The sequence below is a fragment of the Scyliorhinus torazame genome, chromosome 20 (genome assembly GCF_047496885.1).
Source record: "Scyliorhinus torazame isolate Kashiwa2021f chromosome 20, sScyTor2.1, whole genome shotgun sequence".
NCBI lineage: Eukaryota > Metazoa > Chordata > Chondrichthyes > Carcharhiniformes > Scyliorhinidae > Scyliorhinus > Scyliorhinus torazame.
Genome location: NC_092726.1, coordinates 7,126,732 through 7,152,872, shown reverse-complemented (window position 1 = coordinate 7,152,872; position 26,141 = coordinate 7,126,732). Strand labels below are relative to the sequence as shown.

The following is a 26,141-nucleotide window of genomic DNA, read 5'->3' as shown; positions in this document are numbered from 1 at the left end:
AAAGATGGTGGGATTTGAAGGGCAGCCCGGTGGCGCAGTGGTTAGCACTGCTGCCTCATGGCGCCGAGGTCCCAGGTTCGATCCCGGCTCTGGGACGCAGTGCGTGTGGGGTTTGCACATTCTTCCCGTGTCTGCGTGGGTTTCCTCCGGGTGCTGCGGTTTTCTCCCGCTGTCCAAAGATGTGCAGGTTAGGTGGATTGGCCATGATAAATTGCCCTCAGTGTCCAAAGATTCGGTGGGGTTCCTGGGTTGCGGGGATAGGGTGGGGGCCTGACTCAAGGTGGGGTGTTCTTTCAGAGGGTTGGTGCCAACTTTATAGGCTGAATGGCCTCCTTCTGCACTGTAGGGATTCTCTGATGGTGAAGTACTGAGCTGGCATTGCTGCTTCTGGATTCTAAGTGCAACTAGGAGGACCGGTGAAACCCGGTGAGTGACAAGTTGAAATGAGAACACGAGCATCAATAAATGCTGGGAGGGTGTCTGAGCTGGCAACAATAGATAGCTGTTTGTACTTCTCTGCAATGGAGCATCGCTCAGCTGTGCCTATTAACTGCTCTGAAACATGGAGTAGATTGTGTGTCAGAGACCAGAGGCTGAGCTCTTTGGAGAATTGGCAGTCATTGAGTCTGTCGTGGGGGCTGGTGGAGTTCACCGTACAGAAAGGTGACCTGGTAGAGTCAACGTGACCGCAGCTTGTGCCAGGCTCAGCCTGATTCAATTCAAGGTTGTTCATCGGGCCCACGTGACAGTGGCCCGGATGAGCAGATTCTTTGGGGTGGAGGACAGGTGTGCAAAGTGTGCAGGAGGACCAGTGAATCATGTCCACATGTTCTGGACATGTCCGAAGCTTAGGGGATTTTGGCAGGGGTTTGCAGATGTCATGTCCACGGTGTTAAAAACAAGGGTGGCGCTGAGACCAGAGGTGGCGATTTCCGGGGTGTCGGAAGACCCGGGAATCTAGGAGGGGAAAGAGGCAGACGTTCTGGCCTTTGCTTCCCTGGTAGCCCGGAGATGGATACCATTAGCTTGGAGGGACTCAAGGCCCCCGAAGTCGGAGACCTGGCTATCGGACATGGCTAGCTTTCTCTGTTTGGAGAAAATTAAGTTTGCCTCAAGGTCACTGTTAGGGTTTGCCCGGAGGTGGCAACCGTTCATCGACTTCTTCGTGAAAAATTAATCGTCAGCAGAGTGGGGGGGGGGTAGGTTAGTGGAGATTAGGGGGTTAATTAATGGTGGGACCTGTGGGAAGGGAGATGGTATTTGCACTATGTTTATATTCTCATGGACATTGTTTATATTGCTGCTGTTACAATGCCAGAAAAAACCTCAATACAATGTTTATTAAAAAAAAGAAAGGTGAGCTGATACCAGCCCCCCTCCCCCTGCCCCCTCTCTGCCTGTACAAATCTCACTAATGCTCCAATTCCGTTTTGTGATGGAGGAGGTTGGATTACATATCTTGAGCTGACTCTCAACAGCGAGGATAGAGTTACATAGGCTTTCAGATTCACTTGAGCAGTTTCATAATTAATAATATTTACTCTTTTGTTTCCAAAAAGAATACCGGATTACCGTGGAAGGGAAATTGCCTGACCTTGACCTGCCCGAGATAAGATGCTGAAGGCTCATCTTCAGCACGAGACTATCTGCAGACTCTGCTCAGGGTGGGGGATATAAATGCAGGAACTGCTGGAGATGGTCAGGATCTGAAGGAGGAGGCTCACTTATTCGCCAAGCCCATGACCCACTCTGATGTCTTTGTCTGTGGTTTTCTGGGTCTAATCTGACCGATTGCTGCAGGATGTTCTCCTGGCTGCCTTGACGCTGGCTGTGCTAACTTGGGACTGCTGATTCGATCATCTGGTTTGAAAGCATATCCTCAGTCTGACTGTGTGTGCGATGCGGGTCTGCAGTCTGATCACAGGCAGGGAGCTCACACAGCGTTGGTGCAATGTAACAGACCACCCCGACGTGTGCTCCCTTACAGCCCTGTTCCTGATGCAGGAACGTGAGGGTTTCACCTTGACCTTGGGTCGAGAGTGGCAGTGCAGATTTACACACTGCATCTGGACTCACCCTGGAGGGCTGGGCCAGTTTCAAATCAGAGAGATTTACTCTCGCTTTATGTCTCAGTATTGCAGCGGGTTTGATTTAAAATCAAACACAAGCAAGTTGTCAGAATGGACACATGGCTGGCCGGTTGCATCCTCAATCATGCAGGTTTAAAAAAAAAAACAATTCTCACACTAGGTCAGATTAGCAGAAGACTGCTTTGAAAGCTTCCCACTCCCAGGAAAGTCTGCAAGTGTTGGAGAGGACTGAGGTCGACACACAAGCCCCCATCTCTCAAATGCAGCGTTATCGTCAAAGGAGCAGCGGAGGAACATGCATATAAAGGTTGAAAAATGAAACCGAGAGGAGCAGCAATTTGAGAATGTCTTCAGCTCCCTGATGCGCGATCAATTACTCTCAAGACCAAGTGATTCATAACTGAAGGCTTTAATCTGCTAGAACTCTTCCCCAGCAGCTTCCATACAGAAAGTGATGGCTGCTGGGATGGCACCGGTTCTTATACTCCGCCTCTCAGGGCGGAGCTACGTACATCAGCCAATGGTAGACTCCTGGGTCTAACCAATGGCCATCTACCTCTCGGGTACCGCAATGCCTGGTATTACCACACTCCCAAAGGGACAAGAAGTACTGTTCTCTCGAAATAATGCAGCGTGATGAATTGTCACAGTCTCCCTAATGATTGCACCATTCAAAATACCCAACCTCTCCCTCGGCAACATTTCCATGCCCGAGGCTCCAGGTTGCAGCCCCACCCTCCCTCAAACAGAATGATACCGGGGGGGGTGGGGAGCATTTTCAATCGTTGAGGGAGGTTCTCCTCCAAGCAGAGACGATTCATGGGAAATTCTCGTGCGCAGCGAGATGTTGGGACCTGCAAGAGTAGCTCGTGGGTGCAGACTGAATAGGAGCCCTCAAAATGGAATGGGTAGCTTTTTGGGAAGGAAAGAACTTGGGGGGCCAAGAGGGCGGGTGAGGGGGGAAGCAATGGGTAACATCCCGTATCTCCATGGGTTCTGTTCAAATATTGGGATGCAAGAGTGTGTGGGCATCTTTCTGTGACCAGAAAACCCTCACGCCAACAACTTTCCTCCAGTCATGCAAAGTCAAAATGGTCTTGTGGTCAAAGCAGAATTGGAAACATCAGATGATTCTCGCACACCTTGAGCCCTGTCACTTCCCTCACCAGTGAGATCAAGGGGACCTCTCTTCATCTGATGCATGATGCGGAGATGCCGACGTTGGACTGGGGTGGGCACAGTAAGAAGCCTTACACCAGGTTAAAGTCCAACAAGATTGTTTGGAATCACTAGCTTTCGGAGCGCAGCTCCTTCCTGGGGTGCGGTTCACTTCCTTGGGACCAGCTGGAATTTGGTGCCGCGAGTGGAGACCTTTCGATGTGCTGTCACTGTGAGGCGGGCAAAGCAACAGCCGGGCTGGGTTCAGCAAGATCCCACAGACAGCAAATGAGTGAGCAATCAGAGCGTTGGCTTTGACGAACTGGTTGTTTGATGGAGGGACATTGGCCAGGATTTGGGGGACGGGGCAAGCGGTCGCCGGTCGCGAGTTGGGCATGCTGTCGGGATCTCTCTGCAGGGCGAGCTTGCGTCTAACCAAGACCAGTTGTACACTGTCCATAGTTGCAGCGTGAATGGATGAGGGAAATTAGATTATAAATTGTCAATTGTGCTGTTGTAAATTGAGAATCTCCTCACTAACATATTGAAAAATCGTCTGATCAAAATGATTGAAAACAGAATATTTATGGAGGCTAAATAAGTGATCAGTTAATGGTTACACAATTAATTCTTCACTCCCAGCAGAGAAACTGCCCTCACCTCCTCAAACTCACAAATATACAATTGAAACAGTGCCTGGGGAAATGAGCGGTGAAGATGCATCAGATAAAATGTTATTGCAAAGTTTTACAAGTCACACCTCTGGCAAACACCGTCCTCTTCTTCCAAATAAAGAGCCTGAGGCACTGTACGTTTAGATAAAGACTTGACTCACAGTTCCAGATGTTGGGGAGCTGAGGGTGACCCACTCCCTGCTCTGTTAGGCCCCTGGGGAGTGAATAGACCAGAGGCCCGAGCCTGGTGCTTGACCTAGATCAGCTGTCCCTCCTCACCCAATCAGACCTTCTCTAGCTTTGTCTTCTGGAACATCTGGAAGAGTTAGATTCTTTGACCTCAGGTCATGGTGGAGGGGTGGACGTTGCAAATGTCCAGCCAGTGCTCGCTGACCTTGCGTTTGGGTTGCAGAGCGTTGTGGGGTACACCGGGGTTGGACACCCTGTCATTCCGGTTGGCCACCCTCCAGGAGTAGAGCCCTTTGAAGAAGAAGGTGGTTCTGTGGGTATAGGAGTAGTAGACCGCATCCAGGTTGCTGATTGGATGGTCTCCTGGGACCAGAGGTGGGAACACATTGACAATCCTCTTGGGATATCCAGGCAGCCTCGTGTTGGTGTTGACATTAAATGCTGTCACCTGTTAAGGACCAAAGTTTAACCGTGATTTGAAAAGAGTTGCGTAACGGACATAGGCAGGCTGAAAACGAATGATCAGGCTACATTCATCAACAGTAGTAAGATAAATTAATTTCTACACGTTAATTCTTTAATTAATCAACCCCTTTATTGTTTTTGAGTAGCCATGGGCTGATATGGGGGAAGAAACCGAGAGTGAGGGCCACGCATGGACAGGAAAATGCAGACTCACCCTGCCTTCCTGGAAGAAGTAGATACACTGGTCCCGTCTGTCAAAAGAGGCGGCATTGATAGGGCCAGAAATCCCCGGGAACCCACTGGAGATGAGCTTGGGGTATCTGACACCACGTGGATCCTCTGTGTATGCACGATCATTAACACTGTCATATCTCCAGTACTGAGTTCCTGTTAGACAAAGGGAATAGCATTACCCCCCAGAGACATTTAAAATATCTTCAGTAGATACCTCCTGTGCACAAAAATGCTGCTGCTCACTGTTGTGTTCTGATCCTTCATGGAGCATAAGCTGCTTCTTCGATGTATACTCTGACAAAGGAAGGTTCAGACTGGGAGATAGGTTTAACACGTTTATTGAACAGTTAACAATTCTCCAACTTGAGTTCGACTCTCCTGCTAATCTTGCTATAGTAACTCACTCGCACTAAGCAGTCTGCTCTAATCCATGCGGTGGGTGTGATGCTTCCTGATCTGCCCCTGTCTCTCTGAGTGTCGCCTGTGGAAAGAGAAAGAGCATGTGTGCCCTGCCCTTTTACATGGGTAGCCCCCTTGTGGTAGTGTCACCTCTGGGTGTGTCTTGACTGCCCATTGGTCATGTCCTATCTTACTGACCTATTGGTTGAATGTCTGTGTGTCATGATGTCTCTGGTGCTCCCTAGAGTGTTTACTCAGTCGCAGTGTATCTACATTAACCCCTTGTGTATTTACAGTGATGCATGTCACCACACTCATCACTTTGACCAGGCAATGTCACCATTCGTTGGTCTGATTCGCTCTGTCACCTTGTGTCGGTGCATGCGTACACAGAGTTCCTGAACTTGGGGAGGTTATGGAAAAGGTGCTATCTGAATGTCACTGCTGTCGTAACCTCTGGAAACAGGGAGGCTGCCCCCTCCCAATGTCCCCACAGATTGTGGGGCAACGGGACTCCTCTCCCTTTCCGCACTCTGCTATCATTTCAGATTCTGCTCACCTTTCCCTGCTCTCGGCTCGGCCGTCAGGACTGACCACTGCAGGCTCCCTCATTATCAATGATGTGAAAGAGGGGAGTTTTCTTCAAGAGCAAGGATGTTGGATCATCAAGGTCAATGCCCAGGGTCAGAGTCAGACACTGTGAATCCCAAGCTTAATCCTTGAACTTTGATGTGCTGTTTGATCTCTGGGCAGTGTGGTGTTAAATGAAAATCGCTTATTGTCACAAGTAGGCTTCAATGAAGTTACTGTGAAAAGCCCCTAGTCGCCACGTTCCGGCGCCTGTTTGGGGAGGCTGTTACGGGAATTGAACCGTGCTGCTGGCCTGCCTTGGAGGGAATGAAGGGAACTTATCTGTTCACATCCCAGGTGTCGCCACCTTGTGGTGATGCGATTGGATGTGCGAGGCAGACGTCAAGGGTGAGACCTTCCGGCCCTTCCCACCAATGGTGCCCCCCTCCCTGGTGTGTCACCCTGTTTGATGGAGTCTCCTGCTCCCTTCTGATGGTTCCATCCACCCAAAATCACCCCACGTTGGTGGAACAGCAAAGATCAGAGGATTTTAACAGTAAATAATGTCTCACATATTGTAAAAAAAAATCTACGCCCAACCCTCCTGCAAAACTGGCCCAATATTGATAATCCATCCTCACAGCGAGGTTCAGCACCGCCCCCCCCCCCCCCCCCCGCCCCCCCCCCCCCCACACCCAACACAAAGCGGCCCATTCCCCAAATGGTCCTGGACAGCTTTGCTTCTGACTGACTCAGAGACTGACCCCCGCCCCCAGAATGACTGTCACACTCAGTGGTCCAGGGTTGATTCACATTGGCTGAGAGTGCGACGGGAGGCCGGATTGATCGAGGTGTTCAGCAGGGGATTGCTCTGTTTACCTGGAAGGGGTCGATGTGCAGGGTTGGGGGGGGGGGGGGGGGGGATGGCGTAGGGTGAGCTGCTCATTCGGAGAGCTGGCGTAGGCCGGACAGTCTGGCCTCCCGTACTGTCACCGTTCCCTGACGGCCGGCTACCCCCCCCCCCCCCCCCCCCCCCGCCCCAGTCTGCTACCTTACCTTTGAAGAAGTAAGCGGTGTCTCTGGACCAGGTGCACACATGGACAAAGGCATCGATTCCTGAGGTGGGGATACCACGCCAGCCGCTGCAGATCGCCAGGGGGTCCCCGTAACGAGTGCGGTTGTTGTGGTTCTCGTACATCCAGTACCAGCTGTCTCGGAAGAAGTACGTGTTGAAAGCCATGACCAGCCTGCCGTCCGGACCCCGCTCCCGTCGCACCCAATCGAAGACCGTGTCAAATGGTCCCTCGCAGACCCCTGCCCAGGAACAGAGGAAGATGTCAAAAACAGGAATCGACGAAGGAAAAACACAAGTTCTTCGAGGGCAGACACCACAGAAGAGGCAAGTGGTCTTAGTTTTTTTTAAACGTCCAGGCCCAGAGTGCAATTTCACATGGAAAACCTGGGTTTCAATCCCTAACTTCTATCGGTGTAAACTTGAGGCTACATTTGCGAACCTTCCTCCCACACTGATGTCCCCTTACATACTCATTTATCCCCTCCCCCTTCCAGAAAGACACATTCAACAAACTTGCCCCTTTCAAATACATTTTTGTCATGGGAATGTGACTTTAAGAAATGTTTGTCTTCTGGACTTCCGGGTGTGGCGATGACCAGCTAGGTCGCACGTTTCGGCAGCTCCCGGTGGAACGGACTTTTGGGCTCTTGATAGGAGCCCCAACGGCAATTTTAACGGCAAAAAACACTGTGTGGTAAACCAGAAGGGAATCCCCCCTGGACACGGATGGAAAAAAGAGAGGAAAGTGGCCGGATTGCGGTGGATCCTCTAGAGCAGCGGCCAGGAAGGCAGGCACAAATCAAGATGGCGTCGGAAGGAGGCAGTTTAATATGGGGCCCTGACCAACAAGAGTTCCTGCAGCATTGCGTGGAAGAACTCAAAAAGAGATGAAGAAGGAGCTGTTGGCCCCGATATTACAAGCGATTGAGGGGCTACAGGACGAGCAAAAGACCCAGGAACAGGAGCTTCGGGTCGTGAAGGCAAAGGCTGCTGAGAATGAGGACGACATACAGGGCCTGGTGGTGAAAACGGAGATGCACGAGGCACAACACAAAAGGTGTGTGGAAAGGCTGGAGGTGCTGGAGAATAATGCGAGGAGGAAGAATTTAAGGATTCTTGGTCTTCCCGAAGGTGTAGAAGGGGCGGACGTCGGGGCATATGTGAGCAAGATGCTGCACTCGTTAATGGGATCGGAGGCCCCGACGGGCCCGTTGGAGGTGGAGGGAGCCTATCGAGTTATGGCGCGAAGACCGAGGGCTGGAGAAATTCCTCGAGCCATAGTGGTGAGATTTCTCCGATATAAGGACAGATAGATGGTCCTCAGATGGGCAAAGAAAACTCGGAGCAGTAGGTGGGAGAACGCGGTGATCCGCGTATATCAAGATTGGAGTGCAGAGGTGGCGAGAAGGAGGGCGAGCTTTAATCGGGCCAAGGCGGTGCTGCACAAACGGAAGATTAAATTTGGAATGCTGCAGCCGGCAAGACTATGGGTCACACATCAAGGGAAACACCACTACTTCGAAACGGCAGATGAGGCGTGGACATTTATTGTCGAGGAGAAACTGGAGTGAGCTGGCCATAAAAAGAACGTTTGGGACAAAGTGGGGGGGGGGGTGAATATGTGGGATGAAGGGGGGGAAAAGAGGGAAGAGATGACTTCCCAAGTTGTTAATCCTGCGACCCTGTAACTTTTCTCTCTTCCCCATGTCGTGGGGGAGGGGGGGAGGGAGGATGAGGAGCTGAGGGCGCCGGCCATTGGGGGCGGGGCCAAAAGGGAAGCGCGGGCTTTGTTCCCGCGCTATGGTAATCACGGCGGGAAGCAGGAAGGAGGGGGCCTCGCACAGTGTGAGCCGAGGTTACGGGGGGAAGCCGAGGTCAGCCAGAGTTTGCTGACTTCTGGGAGTAACATGGGGGGTGCAATTCCGCTAGTTTGGGATCTAGCTGGGGGGGGGGGGGGGGGGGGGGGGGTTGTTAACTGGGTTCCTGCTGCTGGGGAGAAGGGGGAGCTGGTATGGGGGGGGTGGTCGGGGCGGGGGGGGGGGCCGCTTGGGGGAGATACGGCTACGTGGGAACCGGGTGAGGAGCTGGATTGAAAAAGGAAATGGCTAGTCGACAAGGGGGGGGGGGGTAAAGAGCCCCCCAACCCGGTTGATCACGTGGAATGTGAGAGGGCTGAACGGTCCGATTAAGAGGGCACGGGTACTCGCACACCTAAAGAAACTTAAGGCAGATGTGGTTATGCTGCAGGAGACGCATCTGAAGCTGATAGACCAGGTTAGACTTCGCAAAGGATGGGTGGGGCAGGTGTTTCATTCGGGGCTAGATGCAAAAAACAGGGGGGTGGTCATACTAGTGGGGAAGCGGGTAATGTTTGAGGCAAAGACTATAGTGGCGGATAGTGGGGGCAGATACGTGATGATGAGTGGCAAACTGCAAGGGGAGGCGGTGGTATTAGTGAACGTGTATGCCCCGAACTGGGATGATGCCAACTTTATGAGGCGTATGCTAGGACGAATCCCGGACCTAGAAGTGGGGAAGTTGGTAATGGGTGGAGATTTTAATACGGTGCTGGACCCAGGGCTGGACAGATCAAGGTCCAGGACCGGAAGGAGGCCGGCTGCAGCTAGGGTGCTTAAGGATTTTATGGAGCAGATGGGAGGAGTAGACCCCTGGAGATTTAGTAGACCTAGGAGTAAGGAGTTTTCGTTTTTCGCCTATGTCCACAAAGTCTATTCACGAATAGTTTTTTTGTTTTGGGAAGGGCACAGATTCCAAAGGTGACGGGGACGGAGTACACGGCTATAGCCATTTCGGATCGTGCTCCACATTGGGTGGACCTGGAGATAGGGGAAGAACAACAACAGCTTCCACCCTGGAGAATGGACATGGGATTATTGGCAGATGAGGGGGTGTGCTTAAGGGTGAGGGGATGTATTGAAAGGTACTTGGAACTCAATAATAATGGGGAGGTACAGGTGGGAGTGGTCTGGGAGGTGCTGAAGGCAGTGGTTAGAGGGGAGCTGATATCTATTAGGGCACATAAAGGAAAGCAGGAGGGTAGGGAAAGGGAGCGGTTGTTGAAAGAACTTCTGAGGGTGGACAGACCATATGCGGAGGCACCGGAGGAGGGACTGTACAGGGAAAGGCAAAGGTTACACGTAGAATTTGACCTGCTGACAACGGGTACTGCAGAGGCACAATGGAGGAAGGCACAGGGTGTACAGTACGAATACGGGGAGAAGGCGAGCAGGTTGCTGGCCCACCAACTGAGGAAAAGGGGAGCAGCGAGGGAGATAGGGGGGGGTGAGAGATGAGGAGGGAGAGATGGAGCGGGGAGCGGAGAGAGTGAATGGAGTGTTCAAGGCATTTTACGAAAGATTATATGAAGCTCAGCCCCCGGATGGGAAGGAGAGAATGATGTGTTTTCTGGATCAGCTGGAATTTCCTAAGGTGCAGGAGCAGGAGAGGGTGGGACTGGGAGCACGGATTGAGACGGAGGAAGTGGTGAAAGGGATTGGGAGCATGCAGGCGGGGAAGGCCCCGGGACCAGACGGATTCCCAGTTGAATTCTATAGGAAATATATGGACTTGCTGGCCCCGCTACTGATGAGAACCTTTAATGAGGCGAGGGAAAGGGGGCAGTTGCCCCCGACTATGTCAGAGGCAACGATATCGCTCCTCCTAAAGAAGGAAAAAGACCCGCTGCAATGCGGGTCCTACAGGCCCATTTCCCTCCTGAATGTGGACGGTAAGATTCTGGCCAAGGTAATGGCAATGAGGATAGAGGATTGTGTCCCGGGGGTGGTTCATGAGGACCAAACTGGGTTTGTGAAGGGGAGACAGCTGAATACAAATATACGGAGGCTGCTAGGGGTAATGATGATGCCCCCACCAGAGGGGGAAGCGGAGATAGTGGTGGCGATGGATGCCGAGAAAGCATTTGATAGACTGGAGTGGGATTATTTGTGGGAGGTGCTGAGGAGATTTGGTTTTGGGGATGGGTATATCAGGTGGGTACAGTTGCTGTATAGGGCCCCGATGGCGAGCGTGGTCACGAATGGACGGGGGTCTGACTATTTTCGGCTCCATAGAGGGACGAGGCAGGGATGTCCTCTGTCCCCGTTATTGTTTGCACTGGCGATTGAACCCTTGGCCATGGCACTGAGGGGTTCCAGGAAGTGGAGGGGAGTACTCCGGGGGGGGAGAAGAACACCGGGTATCTCTGTGTGCGGATGATTTGTTGCTATATGTGGCGGACCCGGCGGAGGGGATGCCAGAGATAATGCGGATACTTGGGGAGTTTGGGGATTTTTCAGGGTATAAACTGAACATGGGGAAAAGTGAGTTGTTTGTGGTGCATCCAGGGGAGCAGAGCAGAGAGATAGAGGATTTACCGTTGAGGAAGGTAACAAGGGACTTCCGGTACTTGGGGATCCAGATAGCCAAGAATTGGGGCACATTGCATAGGTTAAATTTAACGCGGTTGGTGGAACAGATGGAGGAGGACTTTAAGAGATGGGACATGGTGTCCCTGTCACTGGCAGGGAGGGTGCAGGCGGTTAAAATGGTGGTCCTCCCGAGATTCCTTTTTGTGTTTCAGTGCCTCCCGGTGGTGATCACGAAGGCTTTTTTCAAAAGAATCGAGAAGAGTATTATGAATTTTGTGTGGGCTGGGAAGACCCCGAGAGTGAGGAGGGGATTCTTGGAGCATAGTAGGGACAGGGGGGGACTGGCACTACCGAGCCTAAGTGAGTACTACTGGGCCGCCAATGTTTCAATGGTGTGTAGGTGGATGGGAGAAGGGGAGGGAGCGGCGTGGAAGAGATTGGAGAGGGCGTCCTGCAGGGGGACTAGCCTACAAGCAATGGTGACGGCGCCGTTGCCGTTCTCACCAAAGAAATACACCACAAGCCCGGTGGTGGTGGCTACTCTGAAAATTTGGGGGCAGTGGAGATGGCATAGGGGAAGGACAGGAGCTTCGGTGCGGTCCCCGATAAGAAACAATCATAGGTTCGTTCTGGGGAGAATGAATGGGGGATTTGGAGCATGGCAAAGAGCTGGGGTAGTACAACTGAGAGATCTGTTTGTAGATGGGACGTTTGCGAGTCTGGGAGCGCTGACGGAAAAATATGGGTTGCCCCAAGGGAATGCATTTCGGTACATGCAATTGAGGGCTTTTGCGAGGCAACAGGTGAGGGAATTCCCGCAGCTCCCGACGCAGGAGGTGCAGGATAGAGTGATCTCAGAGACATGGGTGGGGGATGGTAAGGTGTCGGACATATACAGGGAAATGAGGGACGAGGGGGAGATCATGGTAGATGAGCTGAAAGGGAAATGGGAAGAAGAACTGGGGGAGGAGATTGAGGAGGGGCTGTGGGCTGATGCCCTCCGTAGGGTAAACTCATCGTCCTCGTGTGCCAGGCTAAGCCTGATACAATTTAAGGTGCTACACAGGGCGCATATGACTGGAGCACGGCTTGGTACATTTTTGGGGGTAGAGGATAGGTGTGCGAGATGCTCGAGAGGCCCAGCGAATCACACCCACATGTTCTGGTCATGCCCGGCACTACAGGGGTTCTGGGTGGGGGTGGCAAAGGTGCTTTCGAAGGTGGTGGGGGTCCGGGTCGAACCAAGCTGGGGGTTGGCTATATTCGGGGTTGCAGAAGAGCCGGGAGTGCAGGAGGCGAGAGAGGCTGACGTGTTGGCCTTTGCGTCCCTAGTAGCCCGGCGCAGCATATTGTTAATGTGGAAGGAAGCCAAGCCCCCGGGGGTGGAGACCTGGATAAACGAAATGGCAGGGTTTATAAAGTTAGAACGGATTAAGTTCGTGTTAAGGGGTTCGGCTCAGGGGTTCACCAGGCGGTGGCAACCGTTCGTCGATTACCTCACAGAAAGATAGAGGGAATGGAAAAGAAGTAGACAGCAGCAGCAACCCAGGGGGGAGGGGGATTGGGGGGGGGGGAATCGAACGGACTCTCAGAGATGTTACTGTATATGTATAATGTGTATAGGTATTTGTTATAGGTAATTGTATGTGGGATTGTATTTTTGGAGAGTATTTATTTTGGACAAGGCCATTCAGTTTTGCTTTTGTTTTTGTTTATATATTATTTATTTATTTGTTTAAAACTGGCCACTGTTATTTATATTGCTTTATTGTTGTGTAAAAGAAACACTACGTACTGTTATGTTTGGCCAGAAAATCTTGAATAAACTATATTTTTTAAAAAAGAAATGTTTGTCTTCTCACGTGGCTGCAGTGATGTCGTTGTGTGGGTGGGGCTGGGCTCTGGTTCTGAGTTTTACTTTCATTTTGCGCCGGAAGCTGTTTTGGGCTCCGAATTTTAGTTTTGGTTTTCAGTTGCAGAGCTGCATTCAAACCAAGGAGGTGTATTTTGGTCTTTCTCTCTCTCTCTCTCTCTGCATGCTAAAGAATGTCTCCAGGTCACTTGATAATTTCAAACTAATACCTGTTTCTGTAAGGAATGCAAACCAACTGTTTTTGTAGGGGATAAAAGGTGTATGGCTTATGGATGTGGTTTGGAAAGTTACTAAGGGTTACCTACAGAGTACTGTATCTTTGGGGGGAGGATCAGTGTTGGTAGTTGATAAGATGTTGACTGTGTGTTTAAAAATGTTAACTGGATTCATAGAATAAACATTGTTTTGTCTAAAAATACTTAAGATCTCTGTTGCATAACACTAGGGGCTGGTTTAGCACAGTGGGCTAAACAGCTGGCTTGTTCTGCAGAACAAGCTTCACGAACCATTCCTTGTAATGCAGAACAAGGCAGCAGCACGGGTTCAATTCCCGGTACCGGCCTCCCCGAACAGGTGCCGGAATGTGGCGACTAGGGGCTTTTCACAGTGACTTCACTGAAGCCTGCTTGTGACAATAAGCGATTATTATTATCATTATTATTTTTATTATTACCTGTAGAGTGGGCCCGTGTGCTCCTCATAACCAAAATCTATTCAAAGTTGTGGCTCAAGTGAACTCCATGATATACTTTGGTGTTCTCTAAACCCTGGCCCACAACATTTGTGTCCGGTCTATACTGTGCCGAAGATCAGCAGATATCATTGCTGGTGGGTTACTGTGGCAGTGACATGATTTGGAGCTCCCACTGAGGAGAGTTGCTGGCAATGAGCAAATCTGGGAACATGGCAGCTCCCCAGGCCATACTCCTGGGGGGGGGGGGGGGGGGGGGGGCTGGGGGCTGTGGGGGGGCTGTGGGGGCGGGGGGCGTGGGTGGGGGGGGAGGGGGGGGTGGAATTGCCCAGCGATGGGCAATGAACATTGGTCCTGCTCGTCGTGCCAGAATACTGGGAATGAATTAACATCACAGAAGGCAACAAGTCAGAATCTTATGAGGAAAGGCTGACGGACTTGAGGTTGTTTTCGTTGGAGAGAAGAAGGTTAAGAGGAGACTTAATAGAGGCATACAAAATGATCAGGGGGTTGGATAGGGTGGACAGTGAGAGCCTTCTCCCGCGGATGGAAATGGCTGGCACGAGGGGACATAACTTTAAACTGAGGGGTAATAGATATAGGACAGAGGTCAGAGGTAGGTTCTTTACGCAATGAGTAGTGAGGCCGTGGAATGCCCTACCTGCTACAGTAGTGAACTCGCCAACATTGAGGGCATTTAAACGTTTATTGGATAAACATATGGATGATAATGGCATAGTGTAGGTTAGATGGCTTTTGTTTCGGTGCAACATCGTGGGCCGAAGGGCCTGTACTGCGCTGTATTGTTCTATGTTCTATAAGCAAGTGTCCCAACTTTGGGCAGCCTTCAAACTGTGCGAACCGAGGTTCTTACCGTACAGCTGCTGAATAGCTTTGCGATCAGTCTGGTCCAGCTCTGTGCCCCTGCCTGCTGCACTGTAGTTGGGCTGCATTATTGACCCCCTGCCATAGATATGGGGCAAGCCCAGGACATGCCCCACTTCGTGCATGGCCACCTAAAGGGAGGGAAAAATGCACAGCCGTGGTCAGTCCATGTAACGCCCGCAAACACGAGCTCGGCATTGGTGATCATCTTCCAGAATCCGGCAAATTCTGGAATGGTTCCTGAAGCTTGGAAGGTGGCAAGTGTGACCTCACTATTTAACACCGGAGCGAGAGGGAAGACCGGGATCTACAGACCTGTTCGCCTTACATCAGGAATATGGAAAATGCCCAAATCTATTTGCAAGGGTGTGATAAATGGACACTTCGGTAATCATGGTAACATTGGCATAGTCAGCATGGATTTACGAATGGGAAATCATATTGGCCGAACTTGTTGGAGTTTTTTTGAGGATGCTACTAACAAAATTGATAAGGGTGACTCGATGGACAGAGGGGGCATCACAGTGGCACAGTGGTTAGCACTGCTGCCTCACGGCACCGAGGACCTGGGTTCGATTCCGGCCTCGGGTCACTGTCCGTGCGGAGTCTGCACGTCCTCCCCGTGTCTGCGTGGGTTTCCTCCGGGTGCTCCGGTTTCCTCCCACAGTCCGAAGACGTGCAGGTTAGGCGGAGTGGCCGCGATCAATTGCTTACCCTCAGCAGGCTTATTCCCTGGTTGCTGTTCGGTGCTGTGAAATGTTCATCGTCGTCAAAGTGAATGGCTCCACTCTGCCACGAGTGCGCCACCTCCTGTCCGGCTCCATCGAACGCCTGGGAACAGCCCAAATGACGCCCTGGGGAAGAAGCGAAGGCGGGGCTCAGCTTGCTCAAGTTGGTTTGTTAAAATTCATTCTTGTGGTGGAAACCGGTCTCAGCATCGCCATGAATTGGTCAGTGGGACGTTTTGGACACAGTGTTGGGGGGTGGGGGGTCCCCCCCCCCCCCCCACATGGCTGCAGTGATCACACGTCACAGAAGTGTCACATTGACTGGAATGACCAATTTAAATAAAGACTTGCGTTTAACACCATATTTTTCGCAATCGACAAACACCTCCAAGCACCCTCCAGCCAATGGGGCACTTTTGGAAACTTGGTCACTGTGTAGCCATGTCTGTGCACAGCAAGATGTCACAAACTGCCGCCTGTGATTAGGTCATCTGTTTTTCTGATGTTGATTCAGAGATAAACATTGTCCAGGAATATGTCCCCACTATTCAAAACAGTGACCTTTGGGGTCTTTGACACTCATCCCAACAGGCCACAGGACCTCTCAGCCTTGTCTGTCTGCTGAAAGATGTCACCCCCTGGGGCAGTTGTAACACTCCCTCGCCCCCTGGGGCAGTTGTAACACTCCCTCACCCCCTGGGGCAGTTGTAACACTCCCTCACCCCCTGGGGCAGTTGTAACATTCCCTCACCCCCTGGGGCAGTTGTAACACTCCCTCACCCCCTGGGGCAGTTGTAACATTCCTTCACCCCCTGGGGCAGTTGTAACATTCCTTCACCCCCTGGGGCAGTTGTAACATTCCCTCACCCCCTGGGGCAGTTGTAACACTCCCTCGCCCCCTGGGGCAGTTGTAACATTCCTTCACCCCCTGGGGCAGTTGTAACACTCCCTCACCCCCTGGGGCAGTTGTAACACTCCCTCACCCCCTGGGGCAGTTGTAACACTCCCTCACCCCCTGGGGCAGTTGTAACACTCCCTCACCCCCTGGGGCAGTTGTAACATTCCTTCACCCCCTGGGGCAGTTGTAACACTCTCCTTCACCCCCTGGGGCAGTTGTAATACTCCCTTACCCCCTGGGGCAGTTGTAACACTCTCCCTCACCCCCTGGGGCAGTTGTAACACTCTCCCTCACCCTCTGGGGTAGTTTTTTTTTTAAATTTTATTAAAGGTTTTCATAAAATATCAATAACAAAATGAGAAAGAAAAAATAACCCAACAGGGTTAAGTACAAAACACAATCTAAAAAAGCAACCCCCCAAACCCCTCCCCCCCCCCCCCCCCCCCGTACCTAAATAATAAATTAACATTAACACCCCGACTTAACACAACAGGTGTATACACCCCCTCAGACCCTCCAGTGTAAATAACATAAACAAAAATAAAGTAAACCCCACCCCCCGAGCTGCTGCTGCCATTGACCAATGTCTATCGTTCTGCCAGGAGGTCTAAGAACGGTTGCCCCGCCTAAAGAACCCTTGTACCGACCCTCTCAAGGCGAATTTCACCCTCTCCAACGTAATAAACCCTGCTATATCGCTGATCCAGGATTCCACGCTTGGGGGCCTCGCATCTTTCCACTGAAGGAGAATCCTTCGCCGGGCTACCAGGGACGCAAAGGCCAGAATTCCGGCCTCTTTCGCCTCCTGCACTCCCGGCTCCTCTGCCACCCCAAATATTGCGAGCCCCCAGCCCGGTTTGACCCTGGATCCTACCACCCTCGACACCGTCCTCGCTACGCCCTTCCAAAATTCCTCCAGCGCTGGGCATGCCCAGAACATATGGGTGTGATTTGCTGGGCTCCCTGAGCACCTAACACACCTGTCCTCACCCCAAAAAAAACGGCTCATCCTTGTCCCGGTCATGTGTGCCCTGTGCAGCACCTTAAACTGTATGAGGCTGAGCCTCGCGCACGAAGAGGAAGAGTTCACCCTCCCTAGGGCATCTGCCCACGTCCCCTCTTCGATCTCCTCTCCCAACTCCTCCTCCCACTTACCTTTCAACTCCACTACCGAGACCTCCTCCTCCTCCTGCATCACCTGGTAAGTTTCCGAGATCTTCCCCACTCCCACCCACCCCCCCGAGAGCACCCTGTCCTGTACTGTGTGTGGCAGTAGCCGCGGGAATTCCACCACCTGCCTTCTGGCATAAACCCTTACCTGTAAGTACCTGAAGGTGTTCCCCGGGGGCCTCTGGGGGAGTTGTAACACTCCCTCATCCCCTGAGGCAGTTGTCACACTCCCTCACCCCCTGAGGCAGTTGTCACACTCCCTCACCCCCTGGGGCAGTTGTAACACTCCCTCACCCCCTGGGGCAGTTGTAACACTCCCTCACCCCCTGGGGCAGTTGTAACATTCCCTCACCCCCTGGGGCAGTTGTCACACTCCCTCACCCCCTGGGGCAGGTGTAACACTCTCCCTCACCCCCTGGGCAGTTGTCACACTCTCCCTCACCCCCTGGGGCAGTTGTAACAATCCCTCACCCCCTGGGGCAGTTGTAACATTCCCTCACCCCCTGGGCAGTTGTAACACTCCCTCACCCCCTGGGCAGTTGTAACACTCTCCCTCACCCCCTGGGCAGTTGTAACACTCTCCCTCACCCCCTGGGCAGTTGTAACACTCTCCCTCACCCCCTGGGCAGTTGTAACACTCTCCCTCACCCCCTGGGCAGTTGGAACACTCTCCCTCACCCCCTGGGCAGTTGTAACACTCTCCCTCACCCCCTGGGGCAGTTGTGACACTCCCTCACCCCCTGGGGCAGTTGTAACACTCCCTCACCCCCTGTGGCAGTTGTAACAATCTCCCTCACCCCCTGGGGCAGTTGTAACAATCTCCCTCACCCCCTGGGGCAGTTGTAACACTCCCTCACCCCCTGGGGCAGTTGTCACACTCCCTCACCCCCTGTGGCAGTTGTAACAATCTCCCTCACCCCCTGGGGCAGTTGTCACACTCCCTCACCCCCTGTGGCAGTTGTCACACTCCCTCACCCCCTGTGGCAGTTGTAACAATCTCCCTCACCCCCTGTGGCAGTTGTAACAATCTCCCTCACCCCCTGGGGCAGTTGTCACACTCCCTCATTGCTGAATTCCATTGATATGTGGGCCATGTTTAAAAGTCTCTTTGCCGTCCCCAGGAGCTTTTATTGTTTCACAGTCTGGAATGAAATAGTTCTGACGGTTTCCACCTCCCCAAATACAAAAGGACGTCAACTATGGTGTCTGTGAATGTGCTGGGACTTCACAAAGATCAGCACGCCGTGAAAACTGGGTCAGGAAAGGGACACCAACAGTGGTCACAGGAATGATCACTCAAGTGGCAAATGTGGTTGGAAGCAGGTCAGCCAATGGTTGGTGTTGAGGAGACACAGGGACCTTCAGCCTGCTGTAGGGGCACGCAGCACAGCTGCCTCATAGCTCCAGGGACCCGGGTTCGATTCCCGGCTCGGGTCACTGCCTGTGCGGAGTCTGCACGTCCTCCCCGTGTCTGCGTGAGTTTCCTCCGGGTGCTCCGGTTTCCTCCCACAGTCCAAAGATGTGTGGGTTAGGTGGGGTGACGGGGATAGGGCAGGGGTGTGCGCCTAGGTAGGGTGCTCTTTCAGAGGGTTGGTGCAGACTGGATGGGCTGAATGGCCTCGGTTGTGCACTGCGGAGATTCTATGATTCAGCCTCTTGCTAAACTGGTGCTTGTATGTGTGTTCGTGATGAGTGGCTGCTGACTGGTGGTCACTGCGCGCGAGTGCTGGACCAGGGACAACCTGGCCACTTCTCCCAAACTCCGCCAGAAATCGGAAACTAAAAGAGAACATTGTGGACAAGATCGGTGAAGGTGGAGAAACGTTTCAGGATGATGATCTTCCACCTGAAGTGGAAACGATTAGAAATGTCAGATTTTGAGCAAGTGAAAGGGAGAGAGAATTTCACAACCTTTCAGCTTCAACAATTCCAGACGGTGTCCTCTGCTGCCAGTGTTCCTTTCCCTTGGCAGGGTTGGACATTCCTCCTGTTTTTCTGTTGCAGGAAGCAGCTATCCTGTCCTACACACCTCATCCAGACACATTTCATAGAATTTACGGTGCCGAAGGAGGCCATTCGGCCCATCGAGTCTGCACCGGCCCTTGGAAAGAGCACCCTACTTAAACCCATACCTCCACCCTATCCCCGTAACCCCACCTAACCTTTTGGACGCTAAGGGCAATTTATCGCGGCCAATCCACCCAACCTGCACATCTTTGGACTTGTGGGAGGAAACCGGAGCACCCGGAGGAAACCCACGCAGACACGGGGAGGACGTGCAGACTCCGCACAGACAGTGACCCAAGCCGGGAATCGCACCCGGGACCCTGGAGCTGTGAAGCAACAGTGCTAACCACTGTGCTACCATGCTGCCATCACCATTCCTGTGGCCTTGCATCATGAATGATTTTCTCATTTAACCTTCGGTCCTCCAGCCTTTACAGACCTTCCCTTTCATTCTCCATCCCTCCCTCCTCACTGCTCGAAGCCAAGTTACATTTCTGATTTTTTTTTTTCCCCCAGCTCTGATAAAAGGTCATTGACCTGAAGCGTTAACCCTCTGCCTCTCTCCACGGGCACTGCCAGAGCCACTGGGCATTTACAGCACTGTCTCGGTCTTCATTCCTGGCCACCTTTGTGACATTATCATAAATGTCAGAACTGAGTGCAGCAGGGTGGCGCAGTGGGTTAGCTCCGCTGCCTCAGGGCGCCGAGGTCCCAGGTTCAATCCCGGCCCCGGGTCACTGTCCGTGTGGAGTTTGCACATCCTCCCTGTGTTTGCGTGGGTCTCGCCCCCACAACCCAAAGAGGCGCAGGGTAGGTGGATTGGCCACGCTAAATTGCCCCTTAATTGGAAAAAGTAATTAGGTACTCCAAATTTATATATTTTTTTAAATGTCAGAACTGCAAGGGTTAATGAAATGTCTAGATCAACCACTAGAGCGAGCTAGAGTTACAAGTATATAAGACATTGATGCTGAGCCGTGGGGGTGGGAGAAGTGAAGGAGATAGCTGGAGTATAGACTGAAGAAAAGATAGTGTAAGTGAGAGCAGATCATAGTCAATACAATTGTGTAGAGATTAGTAGTAGATGAGTGTAGATTATATGTTAATTATCAACTGTGTATTATATGGGAGGAAGTGTTGAATCCAATTAAGTAGTGTTAATAACTTTATAGCTTTATTCAAGCTAAAAGCTATTTGTGGTCTTTGTGAACACCACGCCAGACATCCTGAATTCAGCAACACAAAGAACACCACAAGGTTGTTACCTGTTCCGAACGCCAGTGTGATATCCATGCCTGAGGGTGACGACCTCCGATCCTCTTCAAAGTCTATTGGTGTGACCTCACTCCAAAGTCTGAAAGCAAGTCGAATGGCGTCTCTCTGCTCGGGGACCGACAGCTGAGAGCTGTAGCCCTCGCTGAGCAAACGCCACTTGAGTTTGCGTTTGCCGAAGGCCAGGCCGGAGACACTGCCATCTGCAAATTCCCTCCTCCTCCCTCTTGACCTCCGACCGTGGAAGAGGTGGTGGTGCAAAAATCGCTTCCTGCGCACCAGACCGCTTCTCGTCGCGTTCACTTTAACCTTGTCTGTCTGGTTGGCCTTCCCGTCGGTGCCGTTCGTGGCCAGCGTTGCGTTGTGGGACGGCTGAAGGTGAGGATTGGATTTCTGATCCGGCACCCCACATCTGGGGGTGTTCATTGCCTCCCTCGTGGCCGGGTCAAGGGAACCAGTCGCTGCCAGCCCGTTAGTTGCCTGGAATGATTTCAATGCCTGGGTAAAAGCTGAACTTTCCGTGTCTTGGCTTGTTGAAGGATCTGTCTGCTTTGAGACTTGGAAGTCTTCATGGACGAGGCTCATCAAGTCTGGGGGGGCTGGATCTTCATCAGTGGCTGTTGCTCCATCTTGGTACGAGGTGTCCTCCCAATTAACAGGCTTTGTCCATCCATACCGGGCAAGGAATTTCTGATTGGAACACAGAGGGAAAGTTGGTGAACATCGAAAGATAGCTTTTGCAAACTTCTATCTTATTTTTTCTTTCATGTGTTTGTGGGACGTGGGCGTCATTGGGCTTGGCCAGTTTTATTGACCATCCCTCATTGTCCTTGAGAAGGTGGTGTTGATCCACCTTCTGTAACCGCTGCATCTTTTCCAGTGAAGGACATGAGCAAGGACATTGGCTGTGACTCATAGTTTATCCCTGGGACCTTGGGTCTTGACCAGGGATAGCCATTTGCACTGTGGTGTCAGAGCAGCGACCTTTACCCTGCACGAGTTGGCTTGCCCTGAGCAATGTGATATTGTCAATATCAGACCTGAATGAAAATGTTGTGATTTCTTGGTGTTTAAATGGGAGACGGACTCCTTTCAAGGGGAAGGCTGTCCAACTCAAGACCTTGTCACTCTCTCTGTTTGAGAGTCTCATAACCTGGCACCAGCAGACAGTGGAAATAATGAGCAACGTGTATGGGTCGCAAAGAATGCACCATCCAGGACAAAGCAGCCCCGCTTGATTGCTCCCCCTTCCACAAACATTCACCCCCTCCACCACCGACGCACAGTGACAGCCGTGTGCCCCATCTACAAGATGCACTGCATTAACTCACCAAGGTTCCTTAGACAGCACCTTCCAAACCCACGGTCACTACCATCTAGAAGGACAAGAGCAGCAGATACCTGGGAACCCCACCACCTGGAGGCTCCCCTCCAAGTCACCCACCCCCCTGACTGGGAAATATAACGTCCGTTCCTTCACTGTCGCTGGGGCAACATCCTGGAACTCCCTCCCTAACAGCACAGTGGATGTACCTACACCTGGGGGACAGCAGCGGGTTCAAGAGCAATTAGGGATGGGCTGTAAATACTGGTCTTACCAGCGAGGCCCACATCCTGAAAATGAATTTTAAAATGCCTCTGGAATCATGCTTTAGTATCGATTTCGGTGACAGGACGGATAGAGAATGAGTCAGTGCCTTACCTGGGCTGAATGCTGAGCGCTGATGGGGGTAGCTTGGTGAGCCACTCTGATATCGGACCGATCTCGGGAGTGAAAGATCCTCTCTGCTGTGGCCGCGGTGCAGAGGGTCCAGACGATGATGGGCAAGCCAGCAAGGGCGGTCCCACCTGAAGGACTGGCTGTCTCTCGGCCCACGGACGGCATGCTGCAGGAATGGAGGGAGTGCACCTCTTCGCTCCTCTTTATCTCGGTGCTCCGTGACTGAGGTCCGCCCCTGAGTCACCGAGGCGAGCAGAACGCTTTCCTGCCAGCTGACCTTGGGTGCAGCAGAGCACAGAAACATGTCACGCCTGGCTGGCAGCTCAAACCTGAGGGTTCCTTTGCTGCAATTGGCCTGTGCATTGTGCAGCTTTTGGAGCATTATCAACACTGTTGAAGGTGAGGGGCCTCCTCACCTAACATCAATAAGCTTCAATGGTTAAACCCGAAACATGGACACATCTTGCTGCGAGGTTCTGAACCTGACTCTTTGTCGGGAAAGGATTTGCCACAAATTCAGAAACGAAGGCTGAAGAGAAAACCTTTATATTGCGAGACTTGCCGAGGCCCGTGACAGGTGATATTAGAACAGGGGACAAAGAGCTGAGTCGAAGGAGCATTTTAGAGGAGGAGAGAGAGAGAATCATAGACTCCCTATCTCTGTAACCTTGTGTAACGTGTTGGACACAAAGGATCAATTTCCACGCGGCCAATCCACCCAACCTGCACATCTTTGGACTGAGAGGAAACCGGAGCACCCGGAGGAAACCCACGCACACACGGGGAGAACGTGCAAACGCCACACACAGAGAGTCACCCAAGGCCGGAATTGAACCCCTGGAGCCGTGAGCCGTGCTAACCATTGTGCCGCCCAATTTCGGGAGGGAATTCAAAGCTCTGGACACATGCAGTGGAGTGCTTAAAACTGGTAATGTGCCTGAGACCAGAGTCAGGGGGGCACAGCTATCTCGGAGGGTTGGGGAAGGAATCTGGCTACAATCAGGAGACATAATGTTAAAAAGGGTGTTTCTATGGCTTCAAATGAGTGATCCTGGGCCAGCACGGCGGCGCAGTGGTTAGCACTAACGCCTCACGGCGCCATGGACCCGGGTTCGATCCCGGCCCCGGGTCACTGTCCGTGTGGAGTTTGCACATTCTCCCCTCGTCTGCGTGGGTCTCACCCCCACAACCCAAAAAGATGAACAGGGTAGGTGGATAGGCCACGGTAATGAAAATCGCTTATTGTCGCAAGTAGGCTTCAAATGAAGTTACTATGAAAAGCCCCTAGTCGCCACATTCCGGCGCCTGTTCAGGGAGGCTGGTCGAGGAATTGAACGCGCGCTGCTGGCCTTGTTCTGTTTTACAAGCCAGCTGTTTAGCCCACTGTGCTACACCAGCCCCTAATTGCCCCTTAATTGGAAAAAAAAAGAATTGGGTAACCTAAATGTAAAAATAAATAAAATGAGTGATCCTTTGAAGTAGGGAATAAAAATTAAAAGAGTTCATCTAATTGACAGGGGATTTATAAGATTGCAAACATGTCTTGGGATAACTCTGACTCAATACACTGACTTTCTATAGCACAGGATGTGCTACATCCTCTGACACAAAGCAGTTCGTGGAAAACAGGAACTGGCCTCTATGAATTATGGACACATCAGTTTGGTGAGTCACTGATAAGTTGTCAGATGCGATGGTCCAACAATGGACAACTGCAGTAGGTAATCCTTCAGCGTTCTATAACTTATTCATTGCTTTCCATTGGATTCAGACCTTTAAAGAAACTCGATTCTAGTTCTTCCCTTTGTGACCCGTACCTTCATAGATTTCATAGAATTTACAGTGCAGAAGGAGGCCATTCGGCCCATCGAGTCTGCACCGACTCTTGGAAAGAGCACCCCACCCAAGCCCACACTTCCACCCTATCCCCACAACCCAGTAACCCCACCCAACACTAAGGGCAATTTTGGACACTAAGGGCAATTTATCATGGCCAATCCACCTAACCTGCACATCTTTGGACTGTGGGAGGAAACCGGAGCACCCGGAGGAAACCCACGCACACACTGGGAGGATTTGCAGACTCCGCACAGTCAGTGACCCAAGCTGGAATCGAACCTGGGACCCTGGAGCTGTGAAGCAATTGTGCTATCCACAATGCTACCGTGCTGCCTTGTTTATTCGCTGCCCCTCTCATGCCACCTCCAGCTCCATTACTTTGTCAGCAGTTTTCCTGACTGTTAGCAGGGATCGGGATTCCCAGGGATGCCACTCACGCCGCAACGAACAGTGATGGAAATTTCTCCCTCAATAATTACCTGGTGGCAATTGCCTGTCTCAAGGCCAATGCCGAGCTCGGGATAAAGATTCAGGAGAAATGGACATTCTCCAGCCTGTCACTCGAGTGGATGACACCATCCTGTCCCTGATCCCAGCTCCTGCTCCAGTGTGAGGCGTCCTGTCGCAATTTCTGCAGCAATCTTGTCCGAAGCGATCTGACACCTTTGCTAATCTCTCCCTCCAGCGCTAAACATTGGGAAGAACCAACGTGGACTGGATGGAACGGTGGCACAGCGGTTAGCACGGGGCACAGGATGGCACGGTAGCACAGTGGTTAGCACTGCTGCTTCACAGCGCCAGGGACCAGGGTTCGATTCCCGGCTTGGGTCACTGTCTGTGCGGAGTCTGCACGTTCTCCCCGTGTCTGCGTGGGTTTTCTCCGGGTGCTCCGGTGTTTCCTCCCACAGTCCAAAGATGTGCGGGTGAGGTGGATTGGCCGTGGTCAATGCGCGGGGTTACAGAGACCGGGAGGGGGAGGGGGCTGAGGTCGGGTGCTCTTTCTGAGGGTCGGTGCAGACTCGATGGGCCGAATGGCCTCCTTTTGCAGTGTACGGATTCCAAGGATGGGTCAAATAGCCAATCTCGGTGCTGTCCAATCTGATGTAACCGTCCATTGAAGAAGATACAGTCTTCAATTTGAAATCTAGCACAGCATCGAGACTGACTGAGTGACACCTGTTTGGCACCTGAACTGGCAGCGAAACATTTTTTAATTCATTTATAGGATGTGGGCATTTATTACCCATCCCAAATTGCCCTTGAGAAGGTGGGTGAGCTGCCTTCGTGAATCACTGCAGTCCCTATGGTGTAGGTACATCCACCGTGCTGTTACTAAACTGTGATGTTTCAACACCAAATCCTTCCGACAATTGGAGATTTATCCACTTGTAAGTAAGCCATAGAAAAAATTTAAACAAATGTTTTCTGTTGTGGAATGTAAACTTCTTTTAATATTTTTATTGAAGATTTTCCATTTTAATTTTTGCAACAAAACCCATATTGGCTCAGACGATGATCCACAGAAACCAACATAACAATACTGACGGTGACAAATTCCTTCAAGTTGGTCAAGAGTGACTGCCACCTCCAGTAGAACCCTTCAACCGACCCCCTGACGGTGAGCTTGACTGTCTCCAGGTACGAGAATTCCATTCGGTCACCCACCCACATTGGGCGGAGACGAAGACCTCCACCCCAGCAGAATCCGCCTCCGGGCAATCAGCGAGGCGAAGGCGAGGATGTCCGCCTTCACCCCCGTCGACAGCCGCGGCCAAAAGCTTTGCAGTTTGGGGCAAGCCCAGAATGCTTGTGTGTG

At 51.9% G+C, this 26,141-nt stretch overlaps 2 protein-coding genes across 2 annotated transcripts in view; one reads left to right on the top strand and one right to left on the bottom strand.

Moving 5' to 3' along the window:
- Positions 1-26,141, top strand: part of LOC140396840 (triacylglycerol hydrolase DDHD2-like) — a 158,428-nt gene that overhangs the window by 44,694 nt on the left and 87,593 nt on the right. The window lies entirely within an intron of this gene.
- LOC140396824 (matrix metalloproteinase-21-like) lies at positions 3,846-22,651 on the bottom strand. Its single transcript, XM_072485578.1, has 7 exons — positions 22,469-22,651; positions 20,760-21,456; positions 15,406-15,545; positions 14,681-14,822; positions 6,836-7,093; positions 4,791-4,963; positions 3,846-4,559 (listed from the first exon to the last, which is right to left on the bottom strand). Exons 1-7 carry the CDS (start codon positions 22,649-22,651, stop codon positions 4,263-4,265), a joined length of 1,890 nt encoding a protein of 629 aa, XP_072341679.1. The 3' UTR covers positions 3,846-4,262.